Source organism: Anastrepha obliqua, chromosome 4, assembly GCF_027943255.1.
Source record: "Anastrepha obliqua isolate idAnaObli1 chromosome 4, idAnaObli1_1.0, whole genome shotgun sequence".
NCBI classification, from domain to species: Eukaryota; Metazoa; Arthropoda; class Insecta; order Diptera; family Tephritidae; genus Anastrepha; species Anastrepha obliqua.
Window position 1 is genome coordinate 43637063 of NC_072895.1, and position 14440 is coordinate 43651502.

General features: G+C 40.6%; 1 protein-coding gene across 1 annotated transcript in view; it reads left to right on the forward strand.

Annotated features, from left to right (window-relative positions):
- The first annotated feature begins 2495 nt into the window (after positions 1 to 2495).
- The window catches only part of LOC129244110 (uncharacterized), a 46086-nt gene continuing 34141 nt past the window's right edge, over positions 2496 to 14440 (forward strand). The window contains exons 1-2 of the mRNA XM_054881725.1: positions 2496 to 5196; positions 5272 to 7180. Of these exons, the coding sequence (XP_054737700.1) occupies positions 2496 to 5196; positions 5272 to 7180 (4610 nt within the window). The remainder of the gene's footprint in view (positions 5197 to 5271; positions 7181 to 14440) is intronic.

Genomic DNA, 14440 nt, shown 5'->3' on the forward strand with positions numbered 1-14440 from the left:
TTGTGCTGCAGTAGAGATGAAGCATTGGGGGCAAGATCATATTGGTTCATTACAACGGTATCGTCTGGGTATGTAGTTGTGTGCGTTTGTCAAGGGTTGGTTGGTTGGTTAGAGTGGTGATTCATCCAGAATCCCACTAGCGCTTCCGCACCAATTTGTTGCCACATTCTCGTTACCAAATTGTTTAACAGTTATTTGCTGCAGGACTATATCCAGTCTGTGCGGTTTAGGAACCTTATTAGGTTGTTGACGTCTAAGCCAGCCAGTTGCTCGAGACTCTCGAACAGCGGTTTGCCCAGGGTTAACATTCTGTCCTTCCATAGGGCAGGGCATTCACAGAGGAAATGGAAGATTGTTTCTTTTTCCTCCGGTTGTTTACAACTGTGACAGTATGTATTGTGAGGGATGCCCATTTTGGCGGCTTGTTCTCCGATAGACCAGAGGCCAGTTATGACTGCCGTAAGTCTACAGGTGTCCCGTCGTTTCATATTTATTAATGTCAACGATTGCTTGAGGTTGTAGGTGGGCCATAACGTTCTGCTGACTTTGCATTTCGTCTGGTCTCTCCATCTACAATCCGCAATTCGAAGGTATTTTAGGGAGATTGCATTCTTGACCGCACCTAGTGGAGTGAATACTGGTACTGCAAGAGCGCTATTCATGGCAGATCCCCCTCTTGCCAGTTCATCAGCTTTTTCGTTACCTTCTATGTTCCGGTGTCCCGGGACCCAAGTTAAGGTTACTCTATGGTTTTCACTCAAGTTGGTGAGGCTATTCCTACTTTGCTCCACCACTTAAGAGGTTGTTATAGTCGCGTCCAGCGCCTGGATTGCGGCTTGGCTATCCGAAAGAATAGCGATATTGCCCTTAAAAGAGAAATCTGCGATTAGTAACCTACAGGCTTCCCCAATTGCTAGTACTTCCGCTTGGAAGACGCTGCTGGTATTAGGGAGACGCACAGATTTTTCAATTCCAAGTCTATGAGAATATATACCAGCTCCAACACCACAGTCCATTTTACTGCTATCTGTATAGACTGTGGTATCGAAGTTGTTTAGAGAGAATCCCTTATTCCATTCTTTTTTAGATGGAAAGAGTGTGGCAAAATTCCTATTGAACGTTACCATCGGGACGATGTAGTCAGTCCTCACCGAGGTTAACTGAGTTTGTCGCAATAATAGACTAGCGTGACCAAGGGTAGATCGGCAGTAAATAAAGAACATAGCGCTTTTGTCCTTTGAGGCACGCCTGCTCACTTTCGTGCAGGCTAAAACTTCATTCTTAATTTTCACAATAAAGTGTCTACTCTCTAGGTATGATTTAAGCAGCTTGTAATAGCAGTGACGCAGATTCATTTGAGATTGTATAGCAGACCTGCATGCTGGACTTTATCAAATGCTTGTGTTATGTCTAAAAAGACAGCCGCTATCTTCTTTGGGATTTTGGCTTGGGAAAGGTTTAAAAACTAACACAAAAGTGTTTCGCAAATTCAGCGACTTTTGTTTTGTCGGTTTTTGACCACTAACCCTCGGTTGTTTTATTGGTTCAATATGCTATTTTATTCAATAAGTTTTGCGGTTCGATAAGAAAAACACAGGTTTATGGTTTGAAATACATTTTATTACTCAGTATAGACTCTCTGATTATCACCACCACATCAATACACCTGTTCTGGCGAGATTCCAATTTATGAATTCCATCCCTGAAGTGAGAATCTGGGAGGACTGCAAAAAACGCTTCCACAGTAGGTTATGTCCTCATCATTTGATGAAAAACGACTTCCACGCGTGAATTTTTTTAGGTCTGGCAACAGATAAAAGTGGTAAGCGATCAAATCTGGTGAACACGGTTGATGCTCCAACAATTCGAACTTTAATTCATTGATTTTAGCCATTATCAAAATGCTCTTGTGTTACGGTGCCTTGTCCTGATGAAAAATAATTTTTTTCTTTTGCAAACTGTCTCTTTTTTCACGAGCTGTTTCCTTCATCTGGTCTAATATAATATTCAAAATTTATTGTTTTACCAGTTTGCAAGTCATGCACAAGCATTCCAAAACACTGATGTTAACACCTTTGTTGCGAAATTTATTCATTTTATAATTTTGCATTCACGCTTGTTGCGAAATTCATTCATTTAAAAATTTACATTCACGCTTGTTGCGAAAGGTGCGATGGCAACCCATCGCACTCATCTGTTTGCCATTTTCTCATTTTCTCATTCTCTCATAAAAATGTCAACTCATTCTTTTTGATTTCTACATTGTTCGAGCACAGGCGCCGCAAGCGAACAAAATGTAAGTTTTATATTGTACATTCTTATTATTAAATTTGAACTAATTGTAAAATAAAGATTTCAGCCTACAGCTACAAGGACTTGAATATTGTTTAATTTGCGGGCCGCCTATTGTTGGGACAACATTCTGAAATATTTTGTTTCGGAAACAAATATTTTTTCTTTGGATTCTGAAGTCCCTTGGCCATCGAAGTTCGGAAATGGAAGACTCCGAACATATTAGCGTACTTATGGAAGGCAGTGAAATACCACCGGCGGCGACCATTGGTGAGGCTGACAAGCCTAGCAACGACACAGCAACTGGAATTGGATCGACATTCACAGCTGGTAGTGCACCGTATTGTCACGCATCAACGCCCACTACTCACCCTTCCACATTTACAGTACCGGGCGTGAACAACGCATCCATGATAACATCAGTTCATGGAACTCAACCGCACTACATGGTATATAGCACCAGTGCACCGCTGTTTCAAACCGCGGCAGTCAATGCATTTACAAGCACGTGTGGGCCCGGCATTGCTAATGGTGCCATACCTAACCTCACTTCGGCTGTTATGCCTTGTAGCGCGCTAACCTATTCAACGTTCGGCAATACATTTCGGCCATTTTGTTCACAGACGAATATGCATAGCCGCGTGGCACCACCACCGAATACTTCTGTTTTCATGCAGCCGAACATTATGCCATCGTGTAACCAAACGCGCGACCCCTCTTATAACGTTTTCAGCCAATATAGCACATCCGACGTCAATTTAACACCAACGCAGATTTCCAGCAGGCAAGTGATAACCAAGGATTTACCGACCTTTTCCGGCAGGCCTGAGGACTGGCCCCTATTCATCACGAATTACGAGCAGTCTACCGAGCGATGTGGCTTCACCGATCAAGAAAACCTGATCAGACTACAAAAGTGTTTAAAGGGACCAGCTCTCGAAGCGGTGCGTGGTAGGTTAATGATGCCAGCAACAGTAGGTCTGGCAATCAACACATTGAGAATGCTTTATGGTAGGCCTGACATTATTCATCAAACAATGCAGATGAAATTGAGACAAGAGCCAGCAGTTAGGGCCGATAAATTGGAAACGCTCATAGCATTTTCACTTGCAGTGCAAAACTATCGCGCTACGATCCAGGCGGTAGGCCTGGCCGATTATTTAAACGATCCTGTGTTGCTTAATGACTTGATAGCCAAATTGCCAAGCGATCTAAGGCTCAATTGGGGCGGCTATCGTATGTCGCTCGGTCGCGTCGACATTGCGGTGTTTGACGATTGGCTTTTCGGACTTGCTACATGCGCGAGTCAAGTAACAAGATGTGAGCCACCCACAACCACAGCTGCCTTTGAAAATATTGAAGTAAAGAAAGGCCGCAATTCCCACAACGCGAGAATTTTAGTTCATGAAGTTATCGGAAAAAATTTAGAGGTAAACGCGAAGGTGACTATATGCCCAAAGTGTGGCGCCAACCATAAGCTGTCAGACTGTGCAGAATTTACTGCGCTCTCGCGAAGTGATCGATGGCTGTTTGTACGAGAGAAAAAACTTTGCTTACGCTGTTTCAATTCTCACTATGTTCGCCGATGCAATCTGAAGAATAGGTGTGGGGTTGACGGCTGCCAGATGGCACACAACGCTCTTCTGCATACGCCTGTTCCCGTTAAGAGCAACGTCGGTCATGAGCAAACGGCGCTATACCACGAACGTCATTCAGGCTCACCAAAGGAGAAGCAGAACTCGCTATTCAGGTACGTCGCCGTTACTGTTCGTAGCGCATCCAAATCTGTTGACACCTATGCACTCATCGACGAAGGCGCGTCTTGTACTTTAATTGAGAATGAGCTTGCAGATTATCTTGAATTGGACGGGCCGTCCGAGGCGTTGTGTCTGCGATGGACTAACGAAACTACTCAAAGCGAAAATAACTCCAAGTTTGTAAGTTTTGAGATCGCATCGACACAGTTGGGCTCTCCAAACTACATGTTAAGAGGTGTACGCACTATTGCTCATTTAGGCCTGCCTGTTCAAACATTGGACCGCGATACCATGGAGAAGCATGCCCATCTCAGAGGTCTACCTATACTACCATATAACGGTGCTAGGGCTCGAATTCTTATCGGAGTCGACAACGCGAAAGTCTGTGTGCCAATTGAAGTTAAGGAGAGTAGCACCTCCAACCTGATTGCTGCTAGATGCCGGCTGGGATGGACCGTTTACGGTCGAGACACATCTGAACACGCAGTGATGCCCCGCGTGCTCCACATCTGCAGCTGCGATCCTACGAGCAGGGACCGAATGGACGAACAGATGAAGGCGTATTTTGCTATCGACGCTATCGGTGTCTATGCGCCAGCTAAACCGCTTCGGTCAAAGGATGATGAACGTGCTTTACAATTGATGGAAAAATTCACCAAGTTTTTGCCGACAGAGAAGAGATGGGAAACAAGATTGCTATGGAAACAAGACGTCGTCGATTTACCCGATTCACTTCCTATGGCGCGCCGTCGACTAATGTGCTTGGAAGCCAAGATGAAGCGGGATCCTGAACTCCACCGTTTTATCGTCGACAAAATTGACGATTACAAGAAAAAGGGTTACATACGCAAATTGGAGTCACTTGAAACATCGATAGGTGGCAGATCGTGGTACCTTCCCATATTCACGGTGCTCAACGTTAACAAAAACAAAACTAGATTGGTATGGGACGCTGCAGCCAAAGCTGGAAATACTGCACTTAACAACATGCTGTTAAAAGGACCTGATCAGCTAAATTCGATGATGGGCATTCTTCTTCGATTCCGCGAAAAGCCTTTTGCAATATGCGGGGATTTACGCGAGATGTTTCACCAAATTAAGGTAGCCAAAGAGGACCAAGTGGCGCAGAAGTTTTTATGGCGCGACGGTGAGTCTAATCGACAGCCAGATGTATATGCCATGTGTGTGTTGACTTTCGGCGCTTCGTGTTCTCCTTCGCTAGCGAACTACGTAAAAAACCAAAATGCACAACGTTTTTCCGAAAACTATCCCGAAGCTGTACAAGCCATTATAAATAACACGTTCGTCGATGATTGGCTTCAGAGTGCAGACAATGAGGAAGAGTTATCGCGTTTGGCTACTGTTGTTCGCTGGATCCATAACGAAGGAGGTTTCGAGATGCGAAACTGGGTATCCAATTCCAAGAAAACTTTGACTGCACTCTCTGCTAACAGCACGCTGCTGTCCAGATATTTTGAGGAACCTGAAGCTACTATCGAAAAGGTGCTTGGAATGTGGTGGTTACCAGCGTCGGATGAGCTCACCTTTGTGGAAAAGTTTCCTAAAGAAGTTTTTGATGAGCACACATTCCCATCGAAGCGACAAGTTTTGCGTACGATCATGAAAATATTCGATCCCCTTGGACTGCTCGGGTATGTCATCATACAAGCAAAAATCATCCTACAGGACATTTGGCGTTCAGGTGTTAATTGGGACGAGCCTATCAGAGAGGATGATCGCAGTAACTGGTGGAACTGGTTGAAAAGAATTTCTTCGATAAACAACGTCAAAATTCCTCGGTGCTACTTACTTTCCAGCTGTAGCCAGAGTAACCAGTTGCACATTTTCGTGGATGCAAGTATCAACGCTTATGCTGCTGTGGCGTATTTGCGTGCTGAAGTTGGTAACGCGGTGAACTGTTCATTGCTGGCTTCGAAGACAAGGGTCACACCATTGAAGCCCATTTCAATACCGAGGTTGGAGTTAATGGCAGCAGTTCTGGGCCTGCGGTTGGCAATTTTTATAGGCAAGCAACTTTCTGTTCAGGTAAGCCGTAGAATTTTTTGGACAGATTCGAAAAACGTGATATGCTGGGTGCGTTCAGATGCAAGAAAGTTCCACCAATTTGTTGCGTTACGTGTCGGCGAAATTCTTGAGGGTTCCAGCGCTAAAGAGTGGAGGTGGTTGCCATCTTCTGAAAACATCGCTGATGAGGGCACAAAATGGTCCGACGTTCGCAATTTTGACGACAATGCACGCTGGTTTCGAGGGCCAAAGTTCTTAGCCCAGCCCGAATCTAGTTGGCCTGTAGGGGAGCTAGTAGGCGCTACATCAGAGCTGCACCACATAAGTACAAGTACACCATTGTTCCCCACCCTGTCAGTAATTTCTCCAGACGTACGAAGGTTTAGCACATGGGAGAGACTGCTTTCCACACAACAAATTGTTTTGCGTTTCCTGCGCCGGATCTTGAAGTTTACGCCACGTTCGCTACTAAGACTTTTCGAATTGCGCGATATTCAAGCAGCAGAGCAAATTCTTATTTCCGTAAGCCAGGAAAATGCGTTTAGCGAAGAAGTCAAAAGCCTACAACACGGTCAAAATATTCAACGGCAGTCTGCTATATATAAATGGTCGCCGTATCTGGACGAGGTTGGGATTCTTCGCGTGAAAGGTCGAATCGACTTCTTAGAAGGAGTAGCAGTCGATGTTAAGCGACCTATAATACTACCGAAAAATCATACAGTAACGCGTTTGATAATTGATTTTTACCATAGAAAATTTCACCACCATCATAATGAGATTATTGTCAATGAGATGCGCCAGCGATACTGCGTCGGTGCTTTGCGATCGATGGTAAAGGAGTGCGCCAAAAGATGCCAAATATGTCGCAATCGTAAAGCTAAGCCGCAACCGCCTCAAATGGGAAGTCTACCTGTAGAACGACTGTCACCATTTACAAGGCCATTCACGTTTACAGGAGTGGACTATTTTGGCCCTATCGACGTAGCTGTTGGCCGGCGGCGTGAAAAACGTTGGGGCGTGTTATTTACGTGCCTGACGAGTCGTGCCGTTCACATCGAGATCGCCGCGTCGTTGTCGACGGAGACATTCCTGCTAATGTTGAAGTTGTTCGTGTGCCGCAGAGGAGTCCCGAAGCGCATTGTGTCAGACAACGGCACAAATTTTCGTGGTGCCAGCCGAGCACTTATCAGCGAGATAGAAAGGGTGTCATCCGATGACCTAGAGAGAAGACATCCCCAAATCGAGTGGTCCTTCATTCCGCCCTCGGCTCCTCACATGGGTGGGGCATGGGAGCGAATGATACAGTCAACAAAATCAATTTTAATGGATATTACGTACGAAGCAATACTACGTGAAGAAGTTCTAAGGGCCACTTTAGCGGACATTGAAAATATTCTTAATTCAAGACCTCTGACATATGTGCCCTTGGAGACTGCAGACGACGACGCACTTACGCCCAATCACTTTTTGTTAGGAAACTCAAGTGGAATTCGCGAATCAGGTTGTGATGACGACAGTGGGCCAGCTCTCCGTCGATGCTTTCGAATTTCAAACCAGCTAGCTAACCAATTCTGGAAGCGTTGGATCCAAGAATACCTTCCGTGCCTTACTAGACGTTCTAAGTGGTTCCACCCGCCGATTCGACCTATCGAAATAAACGACGTCGTGGTCATCGTTGACAACAATGCGAAAAGGAACTCATGGCCGAAAGGAATAGTTATAGATCTCCACCGTGGAAAGGACGGAGAGGCTCGTAGCGCTGTGGTGAAACTAGCAAACGGTCTGTGCACCCGACCCGTAATTAAATTAGCAAAACTCGATGTCACTAGTCATAATTGAATTGGTAAATTTCATACTAGAATTCGTAGGAAATTTACGAGAGGGGGTATGTTGCGAAATTTATTCATTTTATAATTTTGCATTCACGCTTGTTGCGAAATTCATTCATTTAAAAATTTACATTCACGCTTGTTGCGAAAGGTGCGATGGCAACCCATCGCACTCATCTGTTTGCCATTTTCTCATTTTCTCATTCTCTCATAAAAATGTCAACTCATTCTTTTTGATTTCTACATTGTTCGAGCACAGGCGCCGCAAGCGAACAAAATGTAAGTTTTATATTGTACATTCTTATTATTAAATTTGAACTAATTGTAAAATAAAGATTTCAGCCTACAGCTACAAGGACTTGAATATTGTTTAATTTGCGGGCCGCCTATTGTTGGGACAACAACCTTCTTCGCCGATTTCTGATCACGACCTAGTTTAGGAGTCGAAGAACCAGGTTCACAACACTTTTTAGCCTCTTGGTGTAATTTAGGATCATGGTGATAGACCCAAGTGTCATCCATAGTGATGAATCGACGTAAAAAATCCACTTTATCCTTTCGAAAACGCCCTAAATGTTGCTGGGAAAGTCACATTCGAATGCGTTTTTGTTCCATTGTTAGCGAATGCCACACCTTCAGTCAAAATATTGTTTATACCTCCCAATGAGATGCTTAGAGCTTCTACTTAAGGGGGTGGTAGGGTTTAGCGCTAAAAAACCACTTTTTTTTTAATTTCTTACAGAAATATGGCTTAAGATACTTTAATAAAATCAGTTGCATGTTATTGTACATCTTTTCAATAAGTTTTTAAAAAATATTAATAATAAAATATTGACAAATAAGCCCATGACAGAGTTTTTTTGGAGATATGTTTTTCGAGAGGTGCTCTGCGGTGCCAATCGGCATTCGTCGTAGAATCATCTGAAACCAAAAAAGTCGAATTTTTCAGTTAAAGTATGACGTAATGCTCCCCCCCCCCCCCCATTAATAAAATTTTTTTTTTTTTCATTTTTGTAGTTTTGGTGGCAAAAAAACGTAAAACGAGCATTTTTGGCGAACAATTTCGCCATATTTGTAAGTAAAAAACACCCTTAAAAAAAAAAAATAAAAAAAACAGTGTGGGGGGGAGGTATTTTTGATTTAGAAAACGTGTGCCAAATTTGAAAAGAATCGGTTGAATAGTTTCGGAGTTGTGATTGGCACCGACTTTTAAGAAGTCGTTTCGGGAAAAACGCGTTTGAAAAAATGACTCTGAAAAATTATCTATGCTCCGCATTCGAGGTAGAGTGCCTACAAAGGCTATAACTTTGAGAGTTCTGCTCCGATCCACTTAAAATTTTGACACAACATTCTTGAAATGATTTACTATAAGATGAGTGAAGAAAAAAAATTTCGATTTTGTGACCCTATCCCCCCCTTAATCCCTTTTAGTCACTCTTCGATTTTCAAATACGATATCCTGTCTTTCTTCTACGATTCATGCTGTTGCTGCTGTGGACGTGGATCGTCTTCAAGGCTTGTACGACCACGTTTAAGTTCAGCAAGCCATCTTTCTATCGTACTAATTGATGAATTGATGGCGAACAGACCTTATACAAATACAAAAATTCAATTACTGCAGGGTACTTGATTTTTTCCATTGAATGAAGTATTGCACTATATGCACTATACTAAATTAAATTTTTTTTAAATCTCGCACTTCTTAACTCGAATTTTGCAGTCTGTAAGTATGCAGTTTTATAGTGAAACGAATGTTCGACATTTTGTATGCGGAAGAAATCGGCCACAAAATATGCACCTTATTTGTTGATAAATTATTATAGGTGGGGATTGTGAAACTCAATACTTACTCGGCATCCTTTCACAAAGTTTCTTTACAAAAATTTGTCCCCTTATTATCTAATAAATATTTTTCATGATAGCGCCTTTAAAAAACTATAAAATTTTGATGCTGTTAAATAAATCCTCATAAATACCAATTATATGCGTTTATCTAAACCACTTGCGCTATAAAGTAAGATTATGCCCATAAAATGAAAATGTACAAATGCATTCACACATACATACATACATATATATATATGAACTACTTACATATGTGTATGTGTGTATCTACAAAATTAGTGTGCAAAACTTACCCAGTAAGCACAAGAAAAAATATTCTTCAACGTTTAGGTAATTTTTAGGGAAAATAATTGAGAAGGTGTGGCCAATAACAGACCGTTATTCGGCTCTCAGCGAATTCGACAGAATCAGCTGATAGGCTGACGTAAAAGGGGATGTGTTTATAAAAAACTGAGAGTGTGTTGGTGATCAACGCATCTTGTTTCGTTACCGTCTGAACAGCGACTGATTGGACGACTGTGTGATTACATGTGAAATTATCGTGCAGAATTCGGCTGCCGAGTTCCCACCACATTGTTCTTTTTCACCATATTTATTGGCCAAACCTTGTAAATCTATCATCCCTGTTAAGTTTCGGCATTTCTTAGCATTTGATAACCGTACTAATAATTTTCCAGAATAAGCAGTTGAAGAATATTTGAGAAATCAGTAGCAAATTTCACGCAGTAATTATATTTCCTTGCAATTTGATTTTATAAACAAAACTTTTATTCAAAAAAAATAAAACAAGGTGACGCAAAATAAATAACATTTTTACTAAATAAAACATAAAATAATAATTTTTAGTAATGGGAATTTTTATTTTGATTTTTACACGCACCATTGATCGGCTGTTTGTATACCGCAGCTGTTTATAAATCTGCTGATAGGGTGATAAATTTTGCGCCACATTGTATAATTAATTCAGGAAAAGGCTGATGGTTTGGCTCGCAAAGTACCTTATTCACTTTTAATTTTTTTTCGATTAACTTGTTCACTCGTCGAAAAAAAAACCCGTATCATCCTGGTGAATACAAATTTTCGCATTTAATTTTTCAAATATACTATATTTTAACTGGTTTTCAACAAAAATATAGTTCATTCTTTAACGAAATCCACGTGAATTAAATTTCCAGCTTAATTTCCAAATTTTTAATCTGAGTTTCTAGAAAACTTTTAAGTATGCAATTTTAGTACGATAAAAAGAAGGTTTGAAATGTCTCAAAAATCGGGCTGGTTTTGGAAAAAAGATTTGCTACGGTTTGAATCTTTCCTCCATATATCAAATGTGTGAAAATTATTTAAAATTAAATGAAAAGAAAATGGAATTTAAAACTGTGTAGTCACAAAGGGTTTGTGGGTTTTGTTTTCGACGAGTGTACGTTTTCATATCAAATAAATGCCGAAAATTTTTTAAATTTTATTTTTAAAAAGTTTAAAAGTTTTCTACAATATAATTGGTTTTTAATCTACATAAATTAATAGTGCTAGTGAATATAATATAATAAAAACCAGTTAAATTATAGAATAAAAAAACACCAGTCTAACGGTTAGACGCGATAGAAGTGAAACCTTCCGTAAAACAAACTGAGAGAGAATAAGACGAAAGCAGCATTAGGAGCAAGATAATTATAGGTTCATTATAATATTGCTATAAAGTTCATATTTTATTTCCTTCATTTTATTATTATTCATCCTCAATGTTTTCAATTTCAACAAATGATACGAGTGGCTTATGATAGCTAAAATATGATACAAATGCTTTGGTTTCGATGTTGTCAACATATCTTTGAAATACCGCGTCAAATGTTGTTTTTGATCGTGTTGTCGATTCAGTGCGATTGTTACACATTTTTAAATTGAATGTTGTATTGAGAACGTCAATTAAAGGAACCGCTGTGTCCAATGCAAAATTTACGTTAAAATCGCCACTTAAAATCATTGGAACTTTATTGTAATCTTTTCTAAGTATCCGCGATACTTCTGGTGTATACTTTATTAAATTTTCGTGAATGAATTCCGTGATGCTATTTATTGATTTTTTTTCTGTCGATATTCACGACACTTTTCTGCATTATTTTTCGACATAATTGCGGTAAATATTTAAAAATGAAAATATTTACGAATATAAAAATACACACGCGGTTGCTATTATGAGCGTCCCCAGCAAAACCTGCGTGACCGAAACTCTAACACAATTACATTTTTTTGAATGTTACAAACACATATGCACGCAGGTTTTGCTGGGGCGTGACCGAAACTCTAACACAATTACACATATGCACTCGTATTTGTTTGAAAATCGACTTTTTTTTGGTTCTCCGTCACCTTTGGAAAATGTGTAAACAGTAAGCAAACTTTATTCATATATTTTTCCTCATTTTTGCATCAGTAAAATTAAACGAACGCCGTAGCCGAATGGGTTGGTGCGTGACTACTATTCAGAATTCACAGAGAGAACGTCAGTTCGAATCTCGGTGAAAACACCAAAATTAAGGAAAACTATTTTTCTAATAGCGCTCACCCCTCAGCAGGCAATGGCAAAACACCGAGTGTATTTCTGCCATGAAAAAAAAGCTCCTCATAAACATATCATAAAATAAAATAAAATAACTGTATAAAAAAAATTTTTTTCTTGTGATTCGAACCAAGGATTTTGGATCGGAAGCTCACATTGCTAGCCGCTCGGCTATCGCGGTATGCTGTCGGCGCTGGCCTAAAAGTTATTTAGTTCGTCGCTACGTGTATATGTAATATTCGTAGCCAAGAGTGTCGCTTTTTTCGTTTCACTTTTTCTCAAATCACTTCCAACGATTCTAAAGAAGTTTTCACTTCAAAAAGATCATTTCATTTGATACCAATTGGAGAAATCCCTTTGAAGTCAAGCGGAGATTTAGTAATGACTTAGCTTGATAACTAAGAAAATTTATATGTACCTTTTACATTGGGAACACTACAATCCGTTTGTTGAGACCCCATTGAGAATTGACGCTTGGGATTGGAAAAAACTATTTCATATATGATATATCATATGCACCTCGGGGCTTGTTGGGTAGCACCACATTGTTACAAATACATTCGTACCAGTTACCAGAACTTCGAGCCAAATTTGTTACTCGTGATGTTGAAAAATAAAGAGAACAATAAATATACCTACTTGTATATGCACATACGTACACCCGAACTTAAGTATTAAAGCAGAAAATATGTATCAGTGCTCCTACAGTGAAAATAAGCCCAACAAAAGAACCAAATCCCAACACACATATTCGACTATTGAGCAATGCAGCAGAAAATCCCAAAAACGAAAAGTACCAATATCCAAATAAACCATCATACATAGGCACATATCTGTATACATATGTCTATACATATCTATAAAGCATCCAAAATGATCCTCAGGTTTGCTAAGCTTCCACGTTAGGCGCCATAATGGCCCAAACGATAGATAAATCTGGCGTTTATCTCAAACAGCAAAATGCCCTCTGAAAGCTGAGTGAAAAAAGGGCGAAGGCAAAAATATCTAAGGCAAAAAATACTTAAACGTTCTGACGTTTGTGGCCGCTCTACGTGCGTCAGCCACAAATTGCCACAAGTAACGTAGGCGAGTGCAGCCAAGCGAGTGAACTAAACTGCAGCAAGGCAGAGGTCAACTTGTGGCAACAGCATTGGGCGCCGAAGCGCTGGGTTGGGCCTTGCATACAGCCTGTAGGAGTGCCAACTTTGTCTATGAAGACATGCGGCACCGCGCAATTGTAATACTCGTCTCCTCTACAGCGTATTTTCAGCTTAATTTTTAGCATTTTTTCTATTTTGTTTTTCCCCAGCATTGCACTGAATTTTCCGCATTAGATACACATACAAATGCAGCTATGCTTGTCATATCCAACATGCGCATGGATCACGGATCATGCCACATGCCTTGTGCATTGCAATTCTTCATATAGTTTGCCGATCCGTAGCCATGTCTTGTGACGCATTTGTGGTGCAACTGGATTTTATTGCTATTTTGTATGCGCAAGTCAATATCTACACACTAAGTGCTTGTGTTGTATGACTCCCATTAAATTGCTTTTATGTATTCATCCAACTGTAAGTGCGTCATGTCGCTGATCGCTGCTGCTGCTGTTGTCGTTTGTTGTTATTGTTTTTGCAGCTGTGGCATGCATGCGGTGGTCCAAATACTCCAAATCGTTTTATTCATTGCATCAATTGATTGTTGCTGATATTGTCTATTTGCATGTTGCTATTGTTGTTGTTCGTTTTATTACTTTTATTTTTGTTCTTGTTTTTGCATTTTGCATTTTGGCGAAAATGCTTGTCGATCGCCAATTGCGATAAATTGCCATCAATAATGTGGGGTTGAACGAATTAATCGATGAACTGCGATATGAACGAAATTTTGCTGGTTGCTTACTCGAAGAGTCAGGAGAAGCAGAAGTAGCGTGACAGTCATTGATGAATAGAAATAGGCTTCACTGAACTGAATCGACTTAATAATAATTACCAATTGGTTATTACCAATAATTTCGCTCCCCATCAAAAATGGGGAAATGGAAACGAACCGAATTATTATGAAATTAAACTCAATCAAATTTTCTCTTGAAGTGCGCTGCGGCCAGTGCCTTGATCGCTGTTTGACAAAAATGATCA